Source organism: Anolis carolinensis, chromosome 6 (genome assembly GCF_035594765.1).
Source record: "Anolis carolinensis isolate JA03-04 chromosome 6, rAnoCar3.1.pri, whole genome shotgun sequence".
Taxonomy (NCBI): domain Eukaryota; kingdom Metazoa; phylum Chordata; class Lepidosauria; order Squamata; family Dactyloidae; genus Anolis; species Anolis carolinensis.
The window spans coordinates 84502640-84527114 of record NC_085846.1 but is presented as its reverse complement, the minus strand read 5'-3'; the positions used below and the strand labels follow the sequence as shown (position 1 = coordinate 84527114).

Here is a 24475-nt window from a genome sequence, read left to right as displayed (position 1 = left end):
GCAGAACTTTCTGTCTAGAACAGTGGTTGTCAAGACTTGGTCCCGCAGATGTTGTGCTTCAATTCCCAGAAGCCTCAGCTAGTTTGGTAATAATCAGGAATTCTGGGAGCCAAAGTCTGAAAATGCTAGAGGACAAAAATTTGGAAACTACTGCTCTAGAGAAACCGACAAGTTACATCATGTACACAGACCAGAGATTTCCCACTAGAACCTGGCTTCTTTAGACACAAAAATGCAGGGATGGGGTATATTTCTGATTTGAATAAAATTCTAATTTTAGCTGCTGAATTAATCCAATGTGGCATAGTGGTTTGAGCTGGATGACAACGCTGGAGGATTTGAATTCCAGCTCAGCCATGGGAACCAACTGAGTGATCTTGAGTAAATCACACACTCAGCCTCAGAAAAACCCAAGATAGTTTTGCCTTAGGGTTGTCATAAGTCAGGAACAACTTGATGACACACAGTAATAACTTTCAAGGTTAGGCTACTAAAATGCAAAGACAAGTGGCTGGGAATGCAACTCAGTATGGCATTGATAAAAGTTCAACAATTCGCTGTCTGACACAATGAATCTCCCTTCTGTAAGCAGTTTTGTGAGTGTTCTAGGCTCTGCAGTGAGAAAGGACTCACGCTGCTGCAAGCCCCACTAGATCTTGCTAGGATGTATTAGATCAATTACAGTTCAAGACAGACCCAGAGACAGGTTTCATTAGTACAGTTTGTATTTTGAAAAGCAATATTTAAAAAAAGTTTAAACATAACATTTGCTTTTACAAGTTTTGTCTTTGTATTGCTTGGCCATTTTGACATATAAATTATTGCTTACTAGCTCTCATAAATACACAACACAATGATATATACAGAGGCCAACAAGCAAGGAATACATTGGCAACCATGTTCCTGGTCAATCGGGAGCATTTTATACACAGCAGTTCAAATATCAGCGGGTAAGTACGTAATGTGGTCCCTGAGAAGTTAAGCAAATAACCTTGGTTTGGGCAATGTATCCTGTTAGCATTAATACAAGTTGACAGCAAGTTAGCACTTCAGAGAGACCAGAATTGACAGGACAAGTGCCTTACCCCTGTTTATTGACTGTATTCAGTATCTAATGGAAGAAGAAGAATACAAATAAATACGCTATGGAAACAGTCATTTGCTAAAAAGGTTAATATGTACAACTCACTTTGCTTACATTTTTAATCCAACTATTATTTGATGTATGTGTATTTGTATGTTATTCAATTTGTTGAGTATTTCTTTGCTCATGAGGGCGCAAAATATGTTAAATTGATAAAGTGACTCGGAATACAAGTATTGCAAAGTTGTTTAGTTTCCTCTCCTCCACTAATTGCTGAGTCTCTTGATAGCTACAATTAATAGGATGCTTAATCCAGAAAAATTTATAGTGCAATCTAATGCATGTTTGCTCGAAACCAATCCCATTATGTTCCCATTGCTCTTAGGAAGAAATTAAGCAGACATTCAAATTTCTTTTCTGAAACCCTTTGCTTGCCATGGGGCTCAACCAATTCACAACATACATGAAGGATAGGTACACTATCTACCAAAACACTGGTTCAGTCAATAGTCCTAATTATTCCATCATGTTTCCAGAAGTCAGCCCATCTCTTATTTTGTTTGTAACCTATACTTGCTTTTATTTAAACATTCATTTGATGTATAAGATGCGATTCTGTATCACAATTTTTAAAAGTGTTCCAGGAACTGAGAAGTGGGCTTGTACATACGTAGGCAGCTGTCTAACAATGTCATCCACAACTGGCTTTGGCTGCAAATTTACAAAATGAGGTTTTCCTGAGCTCAACCTTGGATGATGTTTTCCACTTTAAACAGACTAGAGTCTGACCCTATTTTTGAAGAAACAATACTATTTGGTTCTTTAGTAGTAAGATGATATCTGAAGGTAATGGTCTTATATAGTTTGCTTATTAATAATATATTTAGTTTAATTTAACACTGTCCTGCATATCAATTTTTTTAAATGACACAAAGGGTTTTTGATTTTGTCTCTCAAAACTGATGCGTTTGACATTGCACAGCCATAAATATATTATCCAGATGTTAATCAACCATCTTAATCTTTGCATTTGCTAAGTCAAAGCTGTAATATTAGTCCATCTCTGGCATCATAAAATAGTTTGATTCAGAACTTAATTTTGACTAGCATTTTTGGTCAAACACCAGCCAAGTGGCTTCTGTATCACTTTTGAGATTTATCCATTGCTTCATTGAACTGCCTATGGAGTGTAGAAAAAACTAGTAAAACATGGAATGAGAAAATGGTCTAGGAATAACTGATTAGTTTTTCTGGTGGAATTCAGAACACAACTAATCAAGGAAACCAATTGACTTACATTATTGCCTTACCAGATTTGTGCAGGAAAAGAATTAGTGCATTAGAGCTATTTTTAACTGTGGAAGAAACAACATATTTTCCCAGCAAACATGTGCCAGTTAATGTACATGCAAGGGGGAGAAAGCACTTGCAGGTAAGAATGACTACATGTCTTCTTTTGTATATCCATTCATCACCAACCTCTCCATTTCTCCCCATAACTGAGCATATCGTCCCGAGTCTGGAAAAGAGACTAATCTATTTTTTAAAAACCGTAGGTACACTTTCTCGGGTAAACTGTAGGTGTGAGAAGAGTTTCTTTTTATTTTTAGATTCCCACTTTCTAGAAAAAAAATCTTAAAATTGGTTTACAATATTGTACAGGTTAAGCAACTCATCTAATTGTCCCCTGCAAACGCTACTCTGCATGAGGCAGGCATCATGCAATCCCTTCTTTTGTAATATTTATTTCTATTCTCTGAAGGTCTGGTTTGCTTCTATGGTTTTTAAGAGTTATTTACAACAGTTTATGTGTGTGGGCAGAAATCATGCATACAGCCAACATGTATAGCTCATTCACTGCTCATCCACTCAATTAAACATATCTTGCCCTTCCAATTCAGTTGCAGTAGGATGTTTAACAGTAAGCTCCATTCATTTGCTTGAATAGTTTATCTGACTTGTTACTGATAGGTGCAACCATCTGAACAACAGATATTTATCAGTTTCCTCCCCTTTTTTACCAGGTAAATGCTATTCAGAGAAATAATATAATATATCCATTACAGAATGTACAATAAATTACATTTCTGAAACATACATTGTCTTTACACTATACCTGTACAGTATTTTCACAATTTTCATATTGGTGAAGCCAATCTTCACTGCCCCAAAATAAAAAATAAAATATCCGCCAAACCCTACCACTTAAAGCTTCTTTTTAATAGAATGACATTAATGAAGGTAATGTCCTAACGTCCACAAATAACAAGGGGAAAAGAGTTCAAATGATTCAGAAGATTTGTATTTTTAGCTAAATCTTCTCTCCTGCAAAGCAATATACACACACTGCTGCTATAAAGGAGTATGTACAAAGTTACATATAAATAAATTTTGACAGTGAAATATATTGCCTTGCATCATATTTACCAATCATTCTGTGCAGAACTCAATGCCACAGCAATGAAGGTATTCTCAATTAAAATGGAATATATATGATTTCTGGGAATATTAACATGTTGCTTTGATCTATAAAACGGAAACAAGATGTTGAAGGAGAATGATTTAGATGGAAATGTTTGCTTCTGAGTCATGTTTTGAAATCTCAGGATTTACCTTTTGACACAAGCACCTGGACAACGATTTGACATGTGTTGCATGGGACCCAGATGTCTCAAAGGGCATTATATTATTGGAATAATAGAAAATAGAGTTGGAAGAGACCACATGGGCCATCTAGTCCAATTCCCTGCCATGCAGGAAAAACACAATCAAAGTACCCCTGACAGATGGCCATCCAACCTCTGTTTAAAAGCCTTCAAGGAAAGAGTTTCCACCACACTGTATCATATTATTTGTGTTATCAGCAACATCTGTCTTTCAAAAAAAATGCTGATCTCTCATCATGATGAAACCCTATCTCACATCAGATTAAGGTTCAGCAGTCACTTCAAATTTTGCCTGAGCTATTAAGTTGCATCCTAATGAGAGAAAACTGACAAAGACTTCACATCTGGCTTTACTTGGGAAGTGGTTCCAAAATCTTTCCCTTGAACATGTTCCCAATTTGGTTTCAGTTGGATTTTCATTTTTGTAATCTCACCATTTTACCTGTTGTATCCTAGAGTCCATATCCAGCATTCAGTTAAGGAGAAGGCAATATTGCCCCAAACACGGCAATACTATCTCCTTCAACTCTGAAGAGGAACTGGCAGGATACTCACAACAAAGGTTAAAAAGCAGTAGGGTTGAGGCTTGAACTAAGTGCCTGAATAATCTCTTCGGTCTTTTGGTACTTCAAAATGGTAGAATATGTACACAGCAGATTCAACATAAAGTAAAATCTCACTTATTCAACCTTCGCTTATCAAACATTTTGTATTATCCAATGCAGTCTGTCTTTTAGTAGTCAGTGTTTTTGTAGTCAATGTTTTCAATACATTCAGATAGTTTGGTGCTAAATTCGTAAATACAGTAATTACTATATAACATTACTGTGTATTGAACTGCTTTTTCTGTCGATTTCTGCCTCCCCTTTTATGTTGGATAAGCGAGTCTCTGCTGTAGTTACTGATGGCAGTGACACCTGAGAATGTGACCTCTAATAAAGCTAGTGGCTCATTGAACTGTAGTGAAAATTGGATGCCTGAATTAAAATAACTGTGCAAGGAGATGGAAAAAGATGATCCTCTAATTTAAATAACACTAACTATAAAAAAAATGCTCAAAGCACTGTTTGACTCAATCCAGTGTAAAAGCACTGTATGTATTACCACAATAATATGGGAAGTTCGCTGTAAATGTAAGGCATGCTAAAATAAATTATCAACTGGTGTTTTGCTACAATTTTACAATTTGTTTGAATTCTGTTAGTACAAGTTGTCATTTGTCAATATTTCAATTGTGCAGTGGTTGATACATACATACCCAAGGAAGACTACTCAGAGGTCCCATTATTACTTTTTGGCAACAGTCAATACTTTGGCAGCTTAGAATCAGTCAGGTGCACATCCTTATGCAGAAAATCATCTACACCTTTCTCACACAATGCTGCTTGTTGAAAAGTCCCTTCATAGTAACATGACATTTTATTTCAATTTAACACTGACAGAATCTGGACTGAAAGCAACTCTGGACCAAGATATATTTCCAAAGAAGCCATATGTCTGAAAGTGGAGAAAGCTATTCCTTTTTTCTCTGTCCTGCAGTTGAACGTATTTGGCATTCCCTCCTCACAGAAGGCTGCTTCAAAGAGCTCCTCTTCTTACTTTCCAAGAGATGCATGCACATTATGGCATCAGTTACTGATAAAACTCAGTAAACCATCTCTCTCCTAGGGAAGCAACATGCTTGGCATAAACATTCACTTGATTGAAAGTGCAGCAGTTAGGTGAGTCTGCCTGCGTTCACACACGAGGCTCTATCCTATGAGAAAGCTCAAACAACATCTGCTGGTTATCAATGATGTGCAAGTGATGGACGTACGACTTCAGCTCCTGATGCTCTTTTGCTGGCACTTCATTTCCTGAAGTTTCAAGAAAAGAAAAATTAATAAAACAGTAACAACTCAGAATATACATCTCAAATGCTAACCACCGTAAACTGGAATATTCCTTTCATTTCCAGTGACATTGACTCCTATGTATTATGTAAAGTTTATTATGTACTAGCTTATGTACCTGGAGTTGTCAGGTACGCATTTTCTGATGCTGTTTATTAGAAATACTCATTGTTAGCTTTTATGAGCAGTCCTTTTAGAAAATGTACAACAATATAATAGGATCTTTTTAAAAATTGCACAGGTGATGGATTGGTATTCCCATTAGCCCAAGACATGGTCAAGCTGTAATTCCCATCAGCTTGAGATGTGGTCAAATGGAACTCCTATCAGCCCTAGATCTGGCCAGCCGCAAATCCCATCAGCCCCAAATCTGGCTGGCTGGAAATGGTCCAGATCCATTGTGTGTGGGATTCACACAGCTGTATGTGGATGGACTTCAACTTCCATCATCCTCTGTCACCCCCCCACCCCACACCCCAATAATTCCCCAGGATGTTAAGTTGGTCATGATGGGCATGTGTGACATGTTTGGTCCAGATTTATTGTTAGTGGGTTTCACACAGTTCTCCAGATGTGGGTGGACTGTAAGTCCAATCATCCTCTGTCAATGCCCCTGAACCTCATTAGTATATTAAATTGATTGTGGTGGGTACCGAGTTTGGACTATTGTCAGTGGAATTCACACGGCGTTCCAGATGTTAGTGGATAATCAGTCCCTCACAAAACCTCGCCAGTATTTTAGAATGGATCATGATGGGTGTGTGTACCAAGTTTGGTCCAGATCCCTCAAGCATTTAGCAGCCATCTTGGAATATACATATGTACATATTAGCATACACAGAATTTTTCACTTTTATATATACATATAATTGTGTGTGTGTGTATGTGTGTATATATATGTACAATCAATATTCTTTTGAGTTTTTATCATGAACTACTGAATAGAATATCTACTAAAACCAATATAAAAGTTGATCTCTTAGCTTTTCAATAAAAAAACCTCCTAAAACGCAATTTACTCACCAAACTGGTTGCACCTGCAATGTCTCAGTGATCGGACTGTGTCTGCAATCATATGCTTTGGAGATGAAATATTAGAAAAATATTACATGCATGTGTGCCATAAGTATTGTTTTCAACAGTTGACTCACAATGTAGCCTCTATATGTTTTGTTAAAAGTCAAACTGCCATTCAGATAAATAGAGCTTCCATTTAATATGGAACACACAGAAAACATTAAAAGGCAAAGGATTCTTAAAGTCAGGGGAAACATACCCTCTGTTATGCCTTAGGAATTGCAATGGCTTAGTATAAATAGCTGCTGAGAAAAGATTTCCTTCCTATGCTGTTCTTTTCCTAGGCGATATAGGTCACAGATGGCTGCACCGATTAGAGAAAGAGGGAAACCTTTTCAATTTCACTGGACATGTATAGTCAGATCTCAGGATGATTTGAACTGGCACGATCCATTGAACTGTATTGATTTATTCCTGTTGAGAGCTTGGTCTAATGTTTTTTCTGCAATTATTATTTGATCACAGTTGCAATCTAAGCAGTGGGTGCAATCAATTGGACCAAAACAATTTAACTTTCCAGAGTAACTAAACTAAAGCAACCTATCTACAATTAGCCAAAGCTACACTGGCAGAATAGAAAGAAAGGGAGGGGAAAACACTGCTTAATATCTAAAGAAAAAGAAAATTACTTAGAAAATTGAAGTATGTTTGTTTGCTATAACATGTTAATAGCTTATTCCATAGAAATAACATGAGTTATAAGAATGCTGTTCTTCATCAAACATCAGGTTCTAATTTAAGGTGAAACCTGATAATCACTTTATATAAATATTTTCCCATTGTTTGTTAAAACCATGTTTTCACAATTGCAATATGCTCTATTTCAAATATACTCTATTTCCATTGACATGCTGAGATTCATCATCTCTAAATTCAGCAGTAAAACAAGGAAGGAATGACAAAGCTTGTTGAAACCCTAATTCAGTGGTTCTCAACCTGTGAGTCCCCAGATGTTTTGGCCCTCAACCCAGAAATCCTAACAGCTGGTGAACTGTCTGGTATTTCTGAGAGTTGTAGGCCAAAACACCACAGGTTGAGAATCACTGCCCTAATTCATCAACAGAAATAACTAAAAGGCCAGCAGGACAGTGTGAGAATAAAATCACAATAAACAGTTAATCAAAGACCAAATACGTTAAAAAGGGATTAATGAATATTAATGTGACTTTGTATATGATAGCTAAATGTGACATAGAAATGATTTTGGATAGAGAAATGTTTAATTTAATAAGTGAATATATGCACTTTTGTCAGCCTTATAACAGATTTAAGTGGCAGCACAAAAATATCTTTTTAATGACTTCCTCATCCCTTCCAAATACAAATGCATAAGCCCAAACTACTTCGAATAGCCTTTTCAAATTTGGTGCAGTTCAAATGCATTGGACTATATAGTCCACAGCATCTTTAGCTGGTATCTACGGATTTTTTGGAGTTTAGTCCAGCAGAGACAGAACTGGCATTTTGTGCTGCGAATGATGGGTGGTGCAGCAATGGCTGTTGCTTTGCTAGTCAACAGAAAAGATGACTAGGCAAATATTTTACCAAATGCTGGAAAGATAGTAAAATGACAGTCTAATTATTTGGTTAAAGTTAATGAATCTGTCAGAGTGCCAGAGTGATGTAATGGTTTTAAGACCCTGAGAGACCAGGTTTCGAATTGCTTCTCAGCCTTGAAGTAGGTTGACTTTGGGCAAGTCACACTCAGCTTCAGAGGACGGCAAAGACAACTCCCTTTGAAGAAGTCTTGCTAAGAAAATACTGTGATAGTTGCCTTAAGTCAGAAATTACTTGAAACCACAGAGCAAGCAAAATTATCTTCTAATGTTGAATCTCAATGAAACTCACACGTGGGCTAAAGCCAGAGTTTTCAAGAGGAAGAAGAAATAACATTACAGGGGTACAAATGGAAGAAGGGTGATTGACATTGTGGCCACAGCTTTCTTCCCCATTAATATATTGTTTTCAAAACAGAAAATTTTACATACCAGTTTTTCAAAGTTAACAAGGTTATCCAGAAATGTTTTATTTCCTTCATGTATAAATGTTACATCTAAAAAGGAAAACAAATGTATTTAGTTTTCCCACTTTTATGCACTGTAGGATTGCATGGCGACAGGAATGAAACATATTAATTAACATTGTTAATTAATCTCCTTCTAAATAAAAGATACTTGTCTACATAGAACTATGAAAAACTGAAACACACCACCTTTTTTAAAAAAGCATTTTGGTGGGAGTAGATGCTAGAAGTTCATAGTTTATAAAATGATGTAACTGTGTACACTTCAAATGCTACACATTTCAATAAATATAATGGATATAACATCACTTGTTAAAATAATTCCCACTGAAATCCACAATTCATGAGCATCTGCTATTTCACATCAGAGTGTTCTTCCCATCATACATAATTCAGATTCTTTAGAAGATGGGCATCATAGTATTATTTGAAGATTATTATTTTACACCATCATCCTTGTTTAATCTTTAGTAACTTTATTTGTATCTTGGTTTTCTAGCCAAATCAGGATTCAAGGTAGAGCTTATAAACTAAAAGAAATAGAGTTGTTGTATGTCTTTCGGGCTGTGACATACAACAACCCTGCGATCCCGGCCATTAAAGCCTTCGACAACACATTAAAAGAAATAGAACTGTCCCCAACAATAGGATTATCCCTAAGCAAGAGGAATCCATGACATATGTAGATTCAGTCTGGTAATTTGACCGTGACTAAGTATTAGAAGAGCTGCAAAGGCTAAAACACAGTTACAACTTTAAGGAGACTCAAGTTAATGGTTTACTCAAAGCAGAGATCAGCACCTGGAAGTCATGAGCAAAAACAGGTCGGTTAGATTAGGCTGAATTTGCACTGCCCTTTATCCCAGGATCTGATCCCAGGTTATCTGCTTTGAACTGGATTATATGAGTCTACATTGCCAGATAATCTGGGATAGACAGACAATCTGGAATCAGATCCTGGGATATGGGGCAGTGTAGATCCAGCCTAAGACTACAATTTGCCAGCTCATTAACAGAAGAGACCTGTAGAGGTAGTTATAGCTTTGTTAATTAAAGTGTAAATACTTTATTTACATGACCTTGCAGTTCTCGATCTGAGTCCTGAGAACATACATGTATGGCACAATTCCTCTAAACAGATTTTCAATACCTTTATTAGACTACAGTTCCTGGTATTCTATTGCTGGGAGATGCTAGAAGCCAGCATGATGTCATGGTCTGAATGTTGGACTATGGCTCTGGAAACTAGGGTTCAAATTTCTGAGTGATCCTGGGCAAGTCATCCTCAGAAGACGACAAAGACTCCCCTCTAAATGAGTCTTACCCAGAAAACCACATGGAAAGTTCACCTTATGGGATTCATAAGTTTGGAATAACTTTAAGGCACACAATGACAACAACGCCGGCAGCAGCAATTCAAAGGGGTAAAATTTACAAATTTTGCTCCCAGATCAATGTAAACGATGAATCTCTAGAAAATGCAGTAGTAGAGAAGACAGTTTTCTCCCCACAAATGAATTCATCACAATGATGTATCATGCCAACATCACCCTTTACTGTTTTCCTCTTCCCCTCTTTTAATCTTCTGCTTCCAGTGTTAGCATCAATATGCCAGGCCATCATATATAAAATGCAAATGCACTCTTAAACGCTTTTGCTTTTTCAAGTTCTTTCAGAGTTGGCTCCTGACAGATGGGTACCTTGACTCCTACTCACCCATCTTCTTCCTAATGGGCTTTCTCCAGCCTTCACTCCCAGAACCATTTCATATAATGCACCCCTATTGCAATGGATCCTACATGTTCTTATTACCAATCCCATTTACTAAAACAAATGAAGGAGTCGAAACTGCTACTGTCAATACTAATAAAAAACGGTTTTCTACTAAAAAGCCTGGGCAGGTTATTTTTCTGCTTGCTCTTTCAAGATAGCTCTGAGAGTCTTGCAAACATTTCCAGAGGGGAGAATGGGGGAGAGGAAAGAAGGAAATAAATTTTCTGCGCTGCTGACAACTATGAACCTAGATAAATTCAGTGGAGCAGAAAATTGCATATGAGCTACGCTGTAGGAACAAAACAGTGTTTTATTAAATATTTGAAAAATCAGCCAGGTTTTCAAAAGCATCATCATAAAACAGCAGGATTTGCTGTAAAAATGTTATAACCTTAAAGAGGACATTGTGGTTAAAAGGTATTATTTCATATTTCTGTTGAAAGTCCACATTGCTTATTTATACTTAGGACATGTTAATTTCTTTACATTCTCCATCTCAGGTTTCTTTGAAGCCCCAACACAAGGCTAATCAATATGGAACAGATTCCGAGATAGATACAATTCAAAGACAGAACCATGTTAGTCAGGAATATCAGTATGCCAAGCGATCTTGTAGCACTATAGAGACTGAGAGAATGAAGGTGGTAGCATAAGCTTTCATAGATACACATCTACTTCCTGAGATGCAGACAGACATACAAAATATTAGCTGTATAGTCTCAGGTTACAACCTAAAAAGTAAGCAACACAGCAAACTTTCTGAAGCTAAGAATGTTTGCTTCTAGTAAATGCATCTAAGGGAGACCTCATTTAAATCCTACGCATATCCATACATTATTGAAGAATAGGTGGAATAGAAACATAATAAAGGGAGATCTAAAATGGCCAGAAATGCTTCATGCATTTAGGGCAATGTCAAACATAATTTGAGTATTCTGCACAGTAACAGCTGATACCCATTTCTGCACCATGAAATCTCTATCTTTTCTAAAGCGATGTCACATTGATCAGGCTATTCATGTGGAACAATTCCACACCAGCAGTGTCACTGTTACCTAGGGCTGCTGTCACAAAATTTCCTCATGACAGGTCTTGAGTAGAAACTTTGGTGGAGAAAAAGTAAAGTATAAAAAGCTATATTTATATGTTTCCCTGGCCACACACATGATTCAAAATGCATCTGGATTTATTGTAAGTAGACAATACTCACAAAGAACCAATCAAAGCTTTGCAAAATCTGTTTTGCAAACCAGACTCACATGGAATCCAGAGACCTACTGAGACCAATGACCATACTATGATATGTTGGGATAATTAAAACTACCTTTAATGCTATATTCCCATTTTGGTAAGTTTTTTGAATTCAGGCTATGGCCAAAGTCTAGGTACATTGCTGGACAACCTCTGGGATAGGCTAAGGCTTAGTTTCTTATATGAGATGAAGTAAAAGAAGAGTATAGTGCAGCAGTGCTCTTTTTAAAGAATGCATTCTGGAGCTAAGCTGAAAAAAAATCTCTGTATATCCAGTAATTTTTATAATTTTCCAAACTGGTCCTGATAAATTGCAAGCAAATCCTATTATTTCAAGGACAACATGTATATCTAAGTGTTCGCATTTTATTCCTTTGCCTGAAGATTTAAAAGATAAGAAAATGAAGCTGCAGTGATTACGGTATATGACATATTATACTGCACTCCTTTATTTATTTTCTTCCTTTTTTCCCAAAGCCTACTCATCATAAAGATCTACATACATCTTGCCCTTTCCAACACCTCAAAAATGTTTGGGAAGAAGAAATCAAAGGGTGATTAAAACCATACAGTAAACCAGAACTATTGAGGGAAGCAGGATATTCAGTGATAATGCTGAAACTACAATGTGGTGATGCCTTATAAAATTGCTGGAAATTCTAGGGCAGACTTATGGGACAAATAGCCCATGGGCTGCATGCAGTCCTCCAAAGGATTTTAGGTGGCCTGCAACAGTTACAAAGTGGAGCATGCTCTAGAAAACAACAATGTGACCAATGCCAATGCCACGCCTCTCGTCAAGCCAGAACCAAGAGAAAGAGCCAGCCCCAGTGCCTCCTCTTCCACGCTTCCTCTTCTACGCCTCTAAATGAGACTTCTCTTCAGCTGCCCCTCACTGTCATGCTCTATCCCTCCGCAAGTGCTGCCCTCAGAGGGTCTAGGTTTCTGCTGGGAAATAGGAGATGCCGGGCAAACAAGATAGCTGGCTGTTTGGCTGTCCCTCTTCTGCCTGGCAGCTCGGGTTCCCTTGGGCAGTGTGTACCCACTCTGAAGTGCCGAGGATTGAACATACTGAGTCACAAGTGGCATAAGGGAACAAGGAGTGGGGGTGGGGGGCTCAGAGGAGGTCGCTTTCCTGGTAGCCATGGAGAGCTTACAGGAAGCTCCCTGCTCAGGACTGCTGGAGGAATGCCAAGGGCTCGGAAGACAAGTTCCCCAAGTGCCCCCCTCAGCCCTGTCCTGGGCATGTGGCCCAAAGAAGTGTAGCTTATTTTAATTTTATCCCCTTACTACTACCGAGTTGTCCAGGCCTGCTCTAGGGATTGAATATACAACCTTAGGCATGTCAAAGCACTTTAGGCACATTTGGATCTGAGCCACCCACTACTAGACTCTATCATGAAGGAAAATAATATGAGAACAAGAATAGATGAGACTGAGTATGGCACATGATACAATAGCAGAAGACATGCAGAGAACACAGCAGAATCCCAAGTTCATTAGGGGAAGACAAAAGAGAAAACATGCAAAGATTCTATCAGTTAAAGCTGTATTGATGTGCACACGGTAGGATGATATTCAACTTTAGGGCACAATTTTCACTTAAACCAGGAAATCTAGTAATTCAGATATATGAACAAGGAAATTATTTTCTTGAGGCAAAACACTATGTCTATAATAGATTGTAATCAAACTAACAACCTTGCAGCTCAATAAACCTGTAGCTCAATTAAAAGCTTATATGAAGGCAACTTAGTCCATCTCAACTTTACAACATCCTGGTTCCATAATTGATGCTCCTGGCTAGTCATTGATAAGTCCTAGGAGATGACCCACAACACGAGCCACATATTATTTCACAATATGTACACAGTACTAGTGTAAAACAAACACTAAACACAACAACAACAACAACAACAACAACAACAAATAATAATAATAATAATAATAAGAAGAAGAAGAAGAAGAAGAAGAAGAAGAAGAAGAAGAAGAAGAAGAAGAAGATGATATAATCCTATTTACATTAACTTGAAAGCAAAATTCACTGTGTTCAGTGGTTCTTAGTGGTCAGGACTGCAGTTTAACCAAGCAAAATGTTTTCAAAAACATGTATCCTTTAAGTAACTAAAACTCTAATCCTAAACCTTTTTATATGTCATGAATCAAACTACACAGAGACACTTAGTTATGAAGAAACATGGGTTTAACCTTTGTGCGGTAACTGCGTTAAAGAAGTTGATATGAACAAGTAGTATTACCTTTCAGTAGTAAAGGCATGAAGGGAATTTTTGGAGACTTCATTTTCTTGAATGTATCCCTGTAGGCTTTATGATTCAAAGAAGGATCCTGTAAAAATGGTTGCAATGAAATAAATGAAGAAAACCAATACACTTTCTAAGAAGGGCAATTTCAACTCTACTATATATTCATAAGCTTAACATAATTTAAATATAAAAAGTTTAATTGGAAATGAGGCAGACAGGGAAAGAGGGCTAATGTGCACTCATTCAGTTTTGGGATATCATCCACACACAGAGACGCACCATTTGAGATGATGTGAAGCTAGGAAGAAGATGACACAAATAGGGAAATTGAGATCTTTTTCCATAGAAAGCCTACTTACTGTCAGACTTTCAAGTTCGGTGAAGAGTTTCTTAAACTTTCCAGGGATTCTCTGTGATATAAGGGGGGAAATCATAATAAATGTGAAAGAAATATTTAATATTTCTTTTAGTGACTCATATATATGGCACATCAAGTAAAAAAAATCAAGAAGCCACTTCCTCTACCAGTGACTGCTTTCCTTAGATTCCCCATTATGAATAATGTTTAAGAGAGATGTAAACCTTTTTGTCTTTTGGGATTCCCCATTCATAATTTCTATGATCATTGTTTCATGACTTGTCTTCAACTTCTTTCCTCCCTGTGCCATTTGTCTTATGAACTGTTTTAACGGCTGCATTTTTAGCAGTGCGTTTTTTAAAAAGTATTAAGTGATAATCTAAGTTTGCAATAGTAGGTCAATACTCTTGAAGCAATATTCTTGTGTTCCAGATGACATGGAAGACCCTGTCTGATGATAATAATGAAAGTTCTGATCTTCAGGTGTTTAATAGGATTGCCTTCCAGAAGTTGGGAGTGCAGGAGTGATTGAGGCTAAAGTCCCGATTGCCAAGTACTTGCCACTGCTGTCTCCCCTGTCAAGCCCTTGGTGAGATTGCTCTCCAGCAGCCAAGAGTGGTATGCAACAGTGGCATATTCATTCTTCCCTTTTTCTGCGAGGAATATGTGAACTGTAGCTCACTGAAGAAAGGAGGAAAGAGCAGAATCGCCACTGCAGCTGAAGCAGGAGGAACGTATGCCTGGTGCTTGGGCCTTACCACTGCAGCCTGTGCTACTACCCTGGAACCACTTCTTAGATATCCACAGTTTTTGTTATCTGCAGGCAACCAAACTCCTGTGGATAATGAAGGCTCAATGTATAACAAATACGCTATCAATTAAAATTATCATTTACTTTGTCTAAATTAATTGTTACAAATTTTACCTCAATTACTTGCACCTGTTCCTAGAAAGTTATAATAGCCCTAATTTAAATATAAACTTCTGGCAAGGAAAGAGGAAGTAGTGGGACTCCATTGGAGCCAGCACAACACAAGAAGCCACCCATGTTGGGGTGAAAGCCTCGATCAATGCCTATGCCGGAAGTCACATGACAACGTGTGATGTCCAGCGTTGGCCTCTATTCCCCAGATGGGGTGAAAGCATCCTAGGATGCTGATTTCATTCCATCTGATGAGATCGTAAGGGGGACTTACCAAAACTAATTAATCCCATTGTTTTCAGTGGATCCTTTTAATAGATGACTTAGTTTGAATAAAATCCAAAATAACCAAAAGGAAATGTCAACCAGTTAAAAACAATAATGAAAGACTGCTATTACCTCCCATGTTTGAGAAAGTCGGCTGACTGATGCAGTGTTGAGACCCATAACAATGGCAAAAAAAGAATTCAGGTTTCTTTGAGCTTTGCAGCTAAGAAATTAAAAAAAGAGAACATGGTTTCAGCTCCTTTTAATATAAAATCTTCAATTAGTGAGTTGCAGAAATACACAAGATTAACAGATATAATTATAATAACTTTCATAGAAAGTTATTCATTGTCGTGACTCATTTAGATGTGCTGATTTAAGTCCAAGAAAGTTTCCTAAGATTTTTTTATTGCTTTAACTTGAATAACACTAAGCCAGCCTTTATGTTCAAACAGTAACAGGATTCTGACATATATACACTGACAAACACAGCTCAAATAACACTTAATAGGCTTTTTAAATACAAAATTGAGTTTCACAATCTTTTTGGGATCTCTATGGAGCATATGGGCCTGTACTACTGCTATTTTTGTGCCATTTGAGAGAAAATGGAAATGGGTTTGCACATTGTCCACCATGCCCACACAAATTTGAGCTGAGAGCTATTCAAATTCTTCCTTTCACCCACTGCTGTGAATATTTAAAAGCCTTAATTTGAAACCATAAATATATGCATTTCTTTTGTTAAAGCTACCTAAGTCTATTTATAGGGATTTTTCGCATTGTCTTTGTAATTGGAATTGGATTTCTTTTCCAAGTTCATTCCCGCAACACAACTATGTTTTTTTATATTTTCTTCTCCAATATAGAAAGATTTTGGAAGGCTGGCGGGAAAGTGTGTCTTCCACTGTACCAATTTACTATTCTAGTTCTTTCCTGGAAGTATACCTCCAGTCACAATCATACCATTTTTTCATTCAGCTTCTCTGCCCTGTTATACGACATGAGTATACACCAAAATAGTCCATCTTTTCTTTTTAAAACGATGTACCCAAAGTGAGCAATTATAGCATTTCTCCATCACAGCATTCTTTAATACCCTTTCAGTCATGTGTGGTAGCTTCTATTTCTGAAAAAGCAGGTGCCACCAGTTAAATACATCGCTTTATTTAATATTTTAAAAACAGCTGAAATGTGTTGTCACACCATGTCAACCCCAAGACAGTATGATAGATGGAGCCAAAAACGCAAAGGCACACAATTGCAGCACTTTGCAATGCTCCATCTGATTCCTGACTTTGGGAAGTCAAAAGAAGTTTTAATTTTTTATGGGTCTCTGAAAACCACAGTGATTTTTTTTCCTCAATAAGGCTAAGGTTGCTTCTTTTTCCATCAGTCGAGATGGCATAACACCCTGCTGCAAACTTATGACTGTTGAATCATGCAAAACCAAACTGGGCACACACCAGCACTATCTATGATTGTTTACCTCTCTGACCAGAAGTAAACTGAGAATCTTTCCACGGTATACAGTATGTGTGCCCATCCCATACACCACTCCCACAGCACACTCCCCAAATACCTATCAAATGAACCTGAAACTGCTAAAAGTACCATGGCTCATTGGCAGGAACAAAAGAAGCCGAGCTACAATTGACTTAACTTTGGCTCCTAAAATAATAATCTCCTTGGCTCCTGATTGAAACCCATCACTTTTCACTCTTAAAATAATAACTATTACAATTAACATATTATTGTCTCTAAAATAATTATTTTATTTTAAGAGTCAATAATTATTTTAAGAGACAATAATAAGTTAATTGTAATTATTTTAAGAGCCAAAAGTGTTGGGTTTCAATCAGGAGCCAAGGAGATTGGTTTTGGAGAAACATAGCATGTTGTGAAAGACCTGGCTGGAGTTGATGACTGTGATGCCATAGACTTTTTATATTAAAGTAATTTGGTTTTGTATGAATTGAATAATAGAGATAAACAAGTGAGAAGCTGTCAGGAAGGGCTGAGTGAATGGTGATTCGTGAAATCGTTGAAAAGTTCTGAATGGGGATAGTAGTTGACAATTGGATTGAGAGACTTTGATGCAGTGAGTGGGGTGAATGAGTGAGGCTTAAAATTAAATCAGTCAGATTTAGGAATCAATGAGTGGGATTTAAGAGTCTGACTTTGTAGTTTTAAGAAAAGAATATGAATGAGAGTGAGTCATTTACTTTAATGTATTAAATTATTAATTTATTTTGTTCAACTTCTGTTAAGAGAGTTTTTTGTGTAACATGCCTTTGGGCTCTGGGAATATGATACATGTAAGGATTGGGTTCAGATACTGTATCTGTATTGACAGCAAAGGATAGAGAGAGTTGGTGGGGATAGAAGTTGCATAGTTTTCACATGAACCTTAAGGATTATCAAGTAGGTGCCTTCAGTGATGACCACAGATGTGGAGCTGGAGAATGTCCTTATGTTGGTAGTAGAGATGGGGATATGGAAAAGTCTTCTCACATAGTAGTAACAGCGAGATTGTGGAGGTTTTCATATATGTTGGCAGCAGATATTTGGCAGATTCTTACATCTGATAGAGTAAATAGTGAAATAAAGGACAGGTTTCTCACAATGACATATTGCCATTTCAACTGTCCATTTCAACCCACCCATACAAATATTTTAGTGAGTTTTTGAGTGTCTAGTGATTTCCCAAATGGTGCTAAAATCCTTTCCTTCCCAATTTCATTTGGCATCAATTAGTTCACTGACTATTCAAATTTTAGGCAAATCTGCACTAAAAAGAATTCAGTCCTAATTTTACTTTATGTAATTTAATACTCTTAAGCATAAATCACAGACATATTGGAAAGTATGAAGCATTCTTTTTTTTCCCAATGCTTAATTTCTCCATTATTAACACTCAAATATCATTAATACACAATCTTGTTCCTCTTCCTTTACCCTATTTCTTTACCTTGCAATTAGTATTCCCTGGCTGCACAGATTGGAGTTTATCTAAATTAAATCTTGCTCACTGTTGCTTGCACATGCCCTTACAAACCTTAAATCACCCTTCATTTTGTTTTTCCACATTTTTCAATATATGCTGCAGGGATATTTTTTTTACTGAAAATCTAATTATCATGCAATCTTTAGATTCTGTTGAGTCGTTATTAGATATACTCACATAACAAGCATTATAAAAAGGCATCTTTTTGATACTGACACAGACTATTCCACACAGCAATTGTATTAACAATTTTAGTGTTGTCTGATGAGAGAATATTGCTTTTCTATCAACATAAAATTTCAATTTGCATGCTTAGAAAAAGTACGATTTCTGTATAGGCAGCATTACCTTGTAGGAATTTGCACGGATATCATATATCAAATAAATATCATTGGGCCCCTGGTGGCACAGTGTGTTAAACTGCTGAGCTGCTGAACTTATGGACCAAAAGGTCCCAGGTTCAAATCCCGGGAGTGGAATGAGAACCCACTGTTAGCCCTAGCTCCTGCCAACCTAGCAGTTCGAAAACATGCAAATGTGAGTAGATCAATAGGTTCCGCTCCAGCGGGAAGGTAACGGCACTCCATGCAGTCATGCCAGCCACATGACCTTGGAGATGTCTCTTAAGCTTAGCAATGAAGATGAGCACCAACCCCCAGAGTCAGTGACGACTGGACTTAATGTCAGGGAAAACCTTTACCTTTACCTTTATCATTTGCACATTATATTCAACCACAAAGTGACCATATGAAAAAATATTTACTTCAGCTTACCTACAAGGTTTAATTTTAACAATAATCTATTGAAATCAAAATAGGTAAAGGTAAAGGTTTTCCCCTGACATTAAGTATAGTCATGTCCGACTCTAGGGGTTGGTGCCCATCTCCATTTCTAAGCTGAAGAGCCGGCTTTGTCTGTAAACACCTCCAAGTTCATGTGGCCGGCATGACTGCATGGAGTGCTGTTACCTTCCCGCCTGAGTGGTACCTATTGATCTATTCACAATTGCATGTTTTTGAACTGCTAGTTTGGCAGAAGCTGGGGCTAACAGCGGAAGCTCACCTCACTCCCCAGATTTGAACCACCAACCTTTGAGTCAGCAAGTTGAGCAGTTCAGCGGTTCAGTGCAGCACCAGGGGTTCTTTGAGATCTAAATTTCTACTTCAAATATTTATTTCTTCAAAGGCTTCTTCATACTCTACACTTAAACACTGTCCAGGGAAAGGGTGTAAACATAATATGTACTTCCATAATGGGAAGTAAATTTAAAACATTTTTTAATATGAATGAAGCACATCAACTGATACAGGAAAGCTATCAATATTTTATTTTCATAACTTTTAATATCTGGACCTGTTGCTAATTATTTATTATTATTATTTTAAACAATGTGAAAGTGAACATAGTATATGTGCATTCCCAATGAATTTTTTTACTGAATCAGTTTCTACAACATTAATGAACAACATCAATATCACAACTTGCAAAAAGGTACTAATGCCTACATTTAGATTGTTAATATATTAGAAATATATGGAGTACTCTAAATAAAGCACAGGGAAAATGCAAGTTTTTTTATCTACTGACTGACTACTGACCTCTTCCCAAAGAGACTAAACTAACAAAGATATTTCTTCTTTTACCAGACAAACTCTATCCATCTATTATAAGTTTTTAAATAATAATAATAAAGATATGAAATAATGGAATATCACACTCTCTACAAAATTTGTATGCAAAAGAATCAAACTTCCTATGTGATAAATATGGAAATGAATGTGCTGCTCAGTGGCATGTTCACAGGCAATTGCAGTTCTGAGTGATTTATCAGAAGCCTCTCCGTGACAGATTTTATTTTAGATGACAAAACATTCAATAATTTTTAAGTACTATGCTGAAACACATTATTAATAGTTCTTGGCAACAGGGAATATAATGCAACAAATACTTTTCATTTATTAATAATGCTTTAATGAGATGTGGCTTTTTATCCAAGTTCTGGCCAAAATCCAGATGATAAAATGTATTCTTCTAGTTGATTGTAATATACGGTATAATATGAACCTTACAAGGCAGACAAAACACGTGGTATAACCACCTAGTTTTAGTTGATGGCCAATTTTATGTTTTATGTTTGGAAGCCACCCGAGTCCCTTTGGGGAGAGTCGACAGGTTAAAAATAAACTATTATTGACACAAAAACATAGTATGACACAGCAAACGAGATATATATGCTGGATTTCGTATCACAAAATCACAAGTTGAACACTATTATTATTATTATTATTATCATCATCATCATCATCATCATCATCATCATCATCATCATCATCATCATCATCATTATTTTACAATCCTCCAATACAATTTGAAAATATTAAACATTTTCAACAAAGTAGCTTTGTGGCAATGTTCATGTAACTGTTGTTTTACTTACTGAGCAGCAATTTTGATGAACTTTTTCACAAGCTGTACACGTTTACAGAGCTGGTTGCAGAGCAATATTTCTGTGGCAACCCAGAGTTGAACTTCATTGCATCTTTGAAGCAGAAGACTAAGATTCACAGTGTTTTCCCCACTGCCCTGCCTGCTGAAGGTGAAGTATATCAGCTCTTGCTGGAAAACAGTTAAAGAGTAATTAGGCCTCTAAAAATGCAAATCAGAATTTAACTATCTAAAAAATGTAACTGTTGACACTTGGTCAGACATCTCTATTTAATAATTTATGAAGATACCTCAAGCAGTTCAGAAAGAGTTCATAATCACAAGTAATTTGGGGCATTTATCAGCAATAATTGCTCTAGTTGCAGTTATGAAAAATGCAAGACCAGTTTGTTTCTGAATTGGCATCTATTACCGTCTAAATCAGTAGCTCTCAACCTTTGGGTCCCCAAGTGTTATGGCCTACAACTCCCTGAAATCCCAGCCAGTTTACCAGCTGTTAGGAGTTCTGGGAGTTGAAGGCCAAAACATCTGGGGACCCCAGATTGAGAACCACTGATTTAAATCCTTGAAGCAAAGTGGTGGTAGCCATTTTTATTAGGACTATTAGTCTCTCTGCAAACAACACAAGGCAAGCCTCATGAAATTTAGACATGAAGACTCTATTAAACATGGCCACAGCCCTCACTTCAAGATGTCAAAATAACATGGAGCATAAAATATTTCCAACATTGACTCAGGTTTTTTGGATGATTTTGGTCGTTTTATAAACATTCATTCTTTATCACGTACACAATTGGGTTGGGTACAAATTTATCCATACTTACGACAAATCCTATAAATTTCAATGATTTCATTCTAAGCATGATTAATTCTGCATTCTACCCATCAATTCTAACACAAAGGTTGGCATGCATTTCATGTCTAAAAACGAAAGTCTAGAATAGGATCCCATTGGGTACATCTGCAGATGCAATTGAGTATATCTAAGTCCACCAGACATTTCACTTGCTTTCATTCCCTGCAGCCCTCCACACCACATAAAACCCAAACCTGGAAGGTTTTCCAACCCTCCAAAAGAAGATATGTGAAGGCTGTGTGGAGGAAATAATCACCTCTTCTTGAATCCACCTTCTGCCAACAAATGTATCATACTGTTACATTATATCAAAATCAACCCAAATTAAAAGAGAGTACTGAACAAAACTTAGAGTAAGCATAAGTAGCCAGTTCATCTTACTTCATGAACCAAGTTGAAAAGATTCCAATCAAAATTTGTTAACTCCAGAGCAAGGTCCCAAGTGTTAATTCCCAGAATCCTCACTGAACGTTGCTGAGTTTCATCATTTTCAGCGAAAGGATTCTAAACCAACGGAAAGACAGAAAGAGATCCTGAAGCATCATGTACAACTGAAATACCAGCCATAAAGCTAAGTATCTTATTTTCTCTAACATTTTTGTTGTGAAAGAATTATGGCCTCCCAAGACTGAAATAGTTTCAATATCAATAAGAATCAATGCATTCTTATTATGTTAGGAGAGACCACCACTCTAAGATAAATTATTTTTAAAAAGCATCAACCAAAACCACAACTTCATAAAACTGTCAATTCTATGATAAAAGTGGCTTGTTCCAAATAAACTTGACAAGCAGAAATGAAAAATGAAAAATTGTGCTTCAAAATATATATGTCTTAATACATTATTAGATAGTGCAACCCTATTATTTAAAAATAACAGATTTTATTTATTTTGCTTCAGTCTTATCAGACATTTATAATTCTATAGAAAATGGCATGATTTTTTAATATAACTTAATTATTCAAACAGAAAATAATCTTCCAGTGCAAGCTATCCTACAGAGGCAGCTCCCATTAACCTAAAATGGATGTATTCCTAGGTAAGCATTCATAGGATCATAATCTTAATAGGCTACAAAATAATTGAGAAGTCAGATAAGATACTACAGATATTTATGCCGATATTTTTTTTGTAAATGCAATGAAGTTATATGGCACCATAGGAAAGTGTTTTCACATAATAAATGTGGATTTTGCACAGAACCCTTTACATATTTTTATGCACTCAAAATATCCTCCAGAACACTTTGATATGTTCAAAGGAAAATGCTACAATAATTATTCATCTTCATCTGTCCGATGAAGATGTACTGTACATCATTTGTTCATGCTGATCCTCAATAAGATAAAATGATGATACAAAGAACCAAATATAAAAAGTTTATACAGTGTCATTTTAGCAATTTGGGCCCCTCTAGACTTTTTAGATGGAGCAGAAATCTGTACAATTCATAACACACATACTTACTAGAGTATCTGTCAGATCCTTTCGAAACACAAACATGCGAGCAGATAACTCAAGGGATTTGGAAATGGCATGGTCATTGGGTTGTAATTCATGTTTTTCTAAAACAGCACAGGAAAAATAATATGAAAGTTGTATTTTGTCTGTAAGAAGTTTTAAAATAAAATTTTACTTAATCTATAGTTACTATCCCCACATGAATGTCAATTTCTGAAGCCATAAAATCTCTTAGAGATCTATTAACACAGAATCTTATTCATTTCATCTTATTTCTTCTAGTGGAATAGACAAGTGCTGCCTACCTAGAGAAAGAACGGACTGTATGGCATCCACACAATGCATGGGCTCCATTCCCCTTGGGTTGGGAGAAGACTGCTAATGCAACATTGTCCCATGTTTGAAAAATAGTCCAAAGCTTCCCTGAAGCTCTGGAATTCACCTGTGGTTTGGGCCAATGTAAACAGTTGGGCTGCTTTCTATTCAGAAGTGGTTGCAGTTGTTCACACTGCCACCCTGCTTTACTTGGGCTCGGGCAGCATGGGGCAGGGGATGGCACTTTCCTTTCCCCATGTTCCAGCCTTAGCAGTAACTATCTATCATGAAAATGACAGAAATTGCTGCTCGGAGACTGTAGTGATGATAGCCAAGGCAACAAAGGATGAGAGAAGGGAGGGTGGAAAGGAGAGAACAATTTGTCACTGCAGCCATTATCACTACAGGCACTGAATGGTGGTCACCACCATTTTTGCGGTGGTCACTATGAAGGCCAGATTGACAAGGGGAAGGTAAGGGTGGTGGTCCAGCAGCGCAAAACCAGTTCTGACACTGTTCTGCCCCCATGCTATCTAAACTACTTGGAACGTGAACTGGCTGTGCAGGGAACAGATCGGAAACTATATAGTTGAATCAAACAAGAATTTATTAACTGACAAGAATTTTAGACTTTCTCTCCTCCTGAGTCTCACTAAAAAGTCTTTATGAGGAGAAGTAAAATCTTTGAGTTCTGGCTGAACAGAGGCTCTTGAATCTTTATTTCTTCTTATTGTCTCTTTCTTGTATACTGTTCAGCTGCCTCTAAGATGATATCAATATTTAACTCCAACTGGACTTGAATACAATTCATA

The 24475-nt window shown here is 36.9% G+C and overlaps 1 protein-coding gene across 1 annotated transcript in view; it reads right to left on the bottom strand.

Annotated features, from left to right (window-relative positions):
• Positions 1 to 703: 703 nt before the first annotated feature.
• Positions 704 to 24475, bottom strand: part of rapgef5 (Rap guanine nucleotide exchange factor 5) — a 164407-nt gene continuing 140635 nt past the window's right edge. The window contains exons 18-26 of the mRNA XM_003222147.4: positions 23355 to 23452; positions 22267 to 22389; positions 21022 to 21200; positions 15710 to 15800; positions 14390 to 14440; positions 14025 to 14112; positions 8708 to 8772; positions 6666 to 6720; positions 704 to 5606 (exon numbers count right to left, since the gene is read on the bottom strand). Coding sequence (XP_003222195.2) covers positions 5488 to 5606; positions 6666 to 6720; positions 8708 to 8772; positions 14025 to 14112; positions 14390 to 14440; positions 15710 to 15800; positions 21022 to 21200; positions 22267 to 22389; positions 23355 to 23452 — 869 coding nt within the window. The 3' untranslated portion in view covers positions 704 to 5487. The remainder of the gene's footprint in view (positions 5607 to 6665; positions 6721 to 8707; positions 8773 to 14024; positions 14113 to 14389; positions 14441 to 15709; positions 15801 to 21021; positions 21201 to 22266; positions 22390 to 23354; positions 23453 to 24475) is intronic.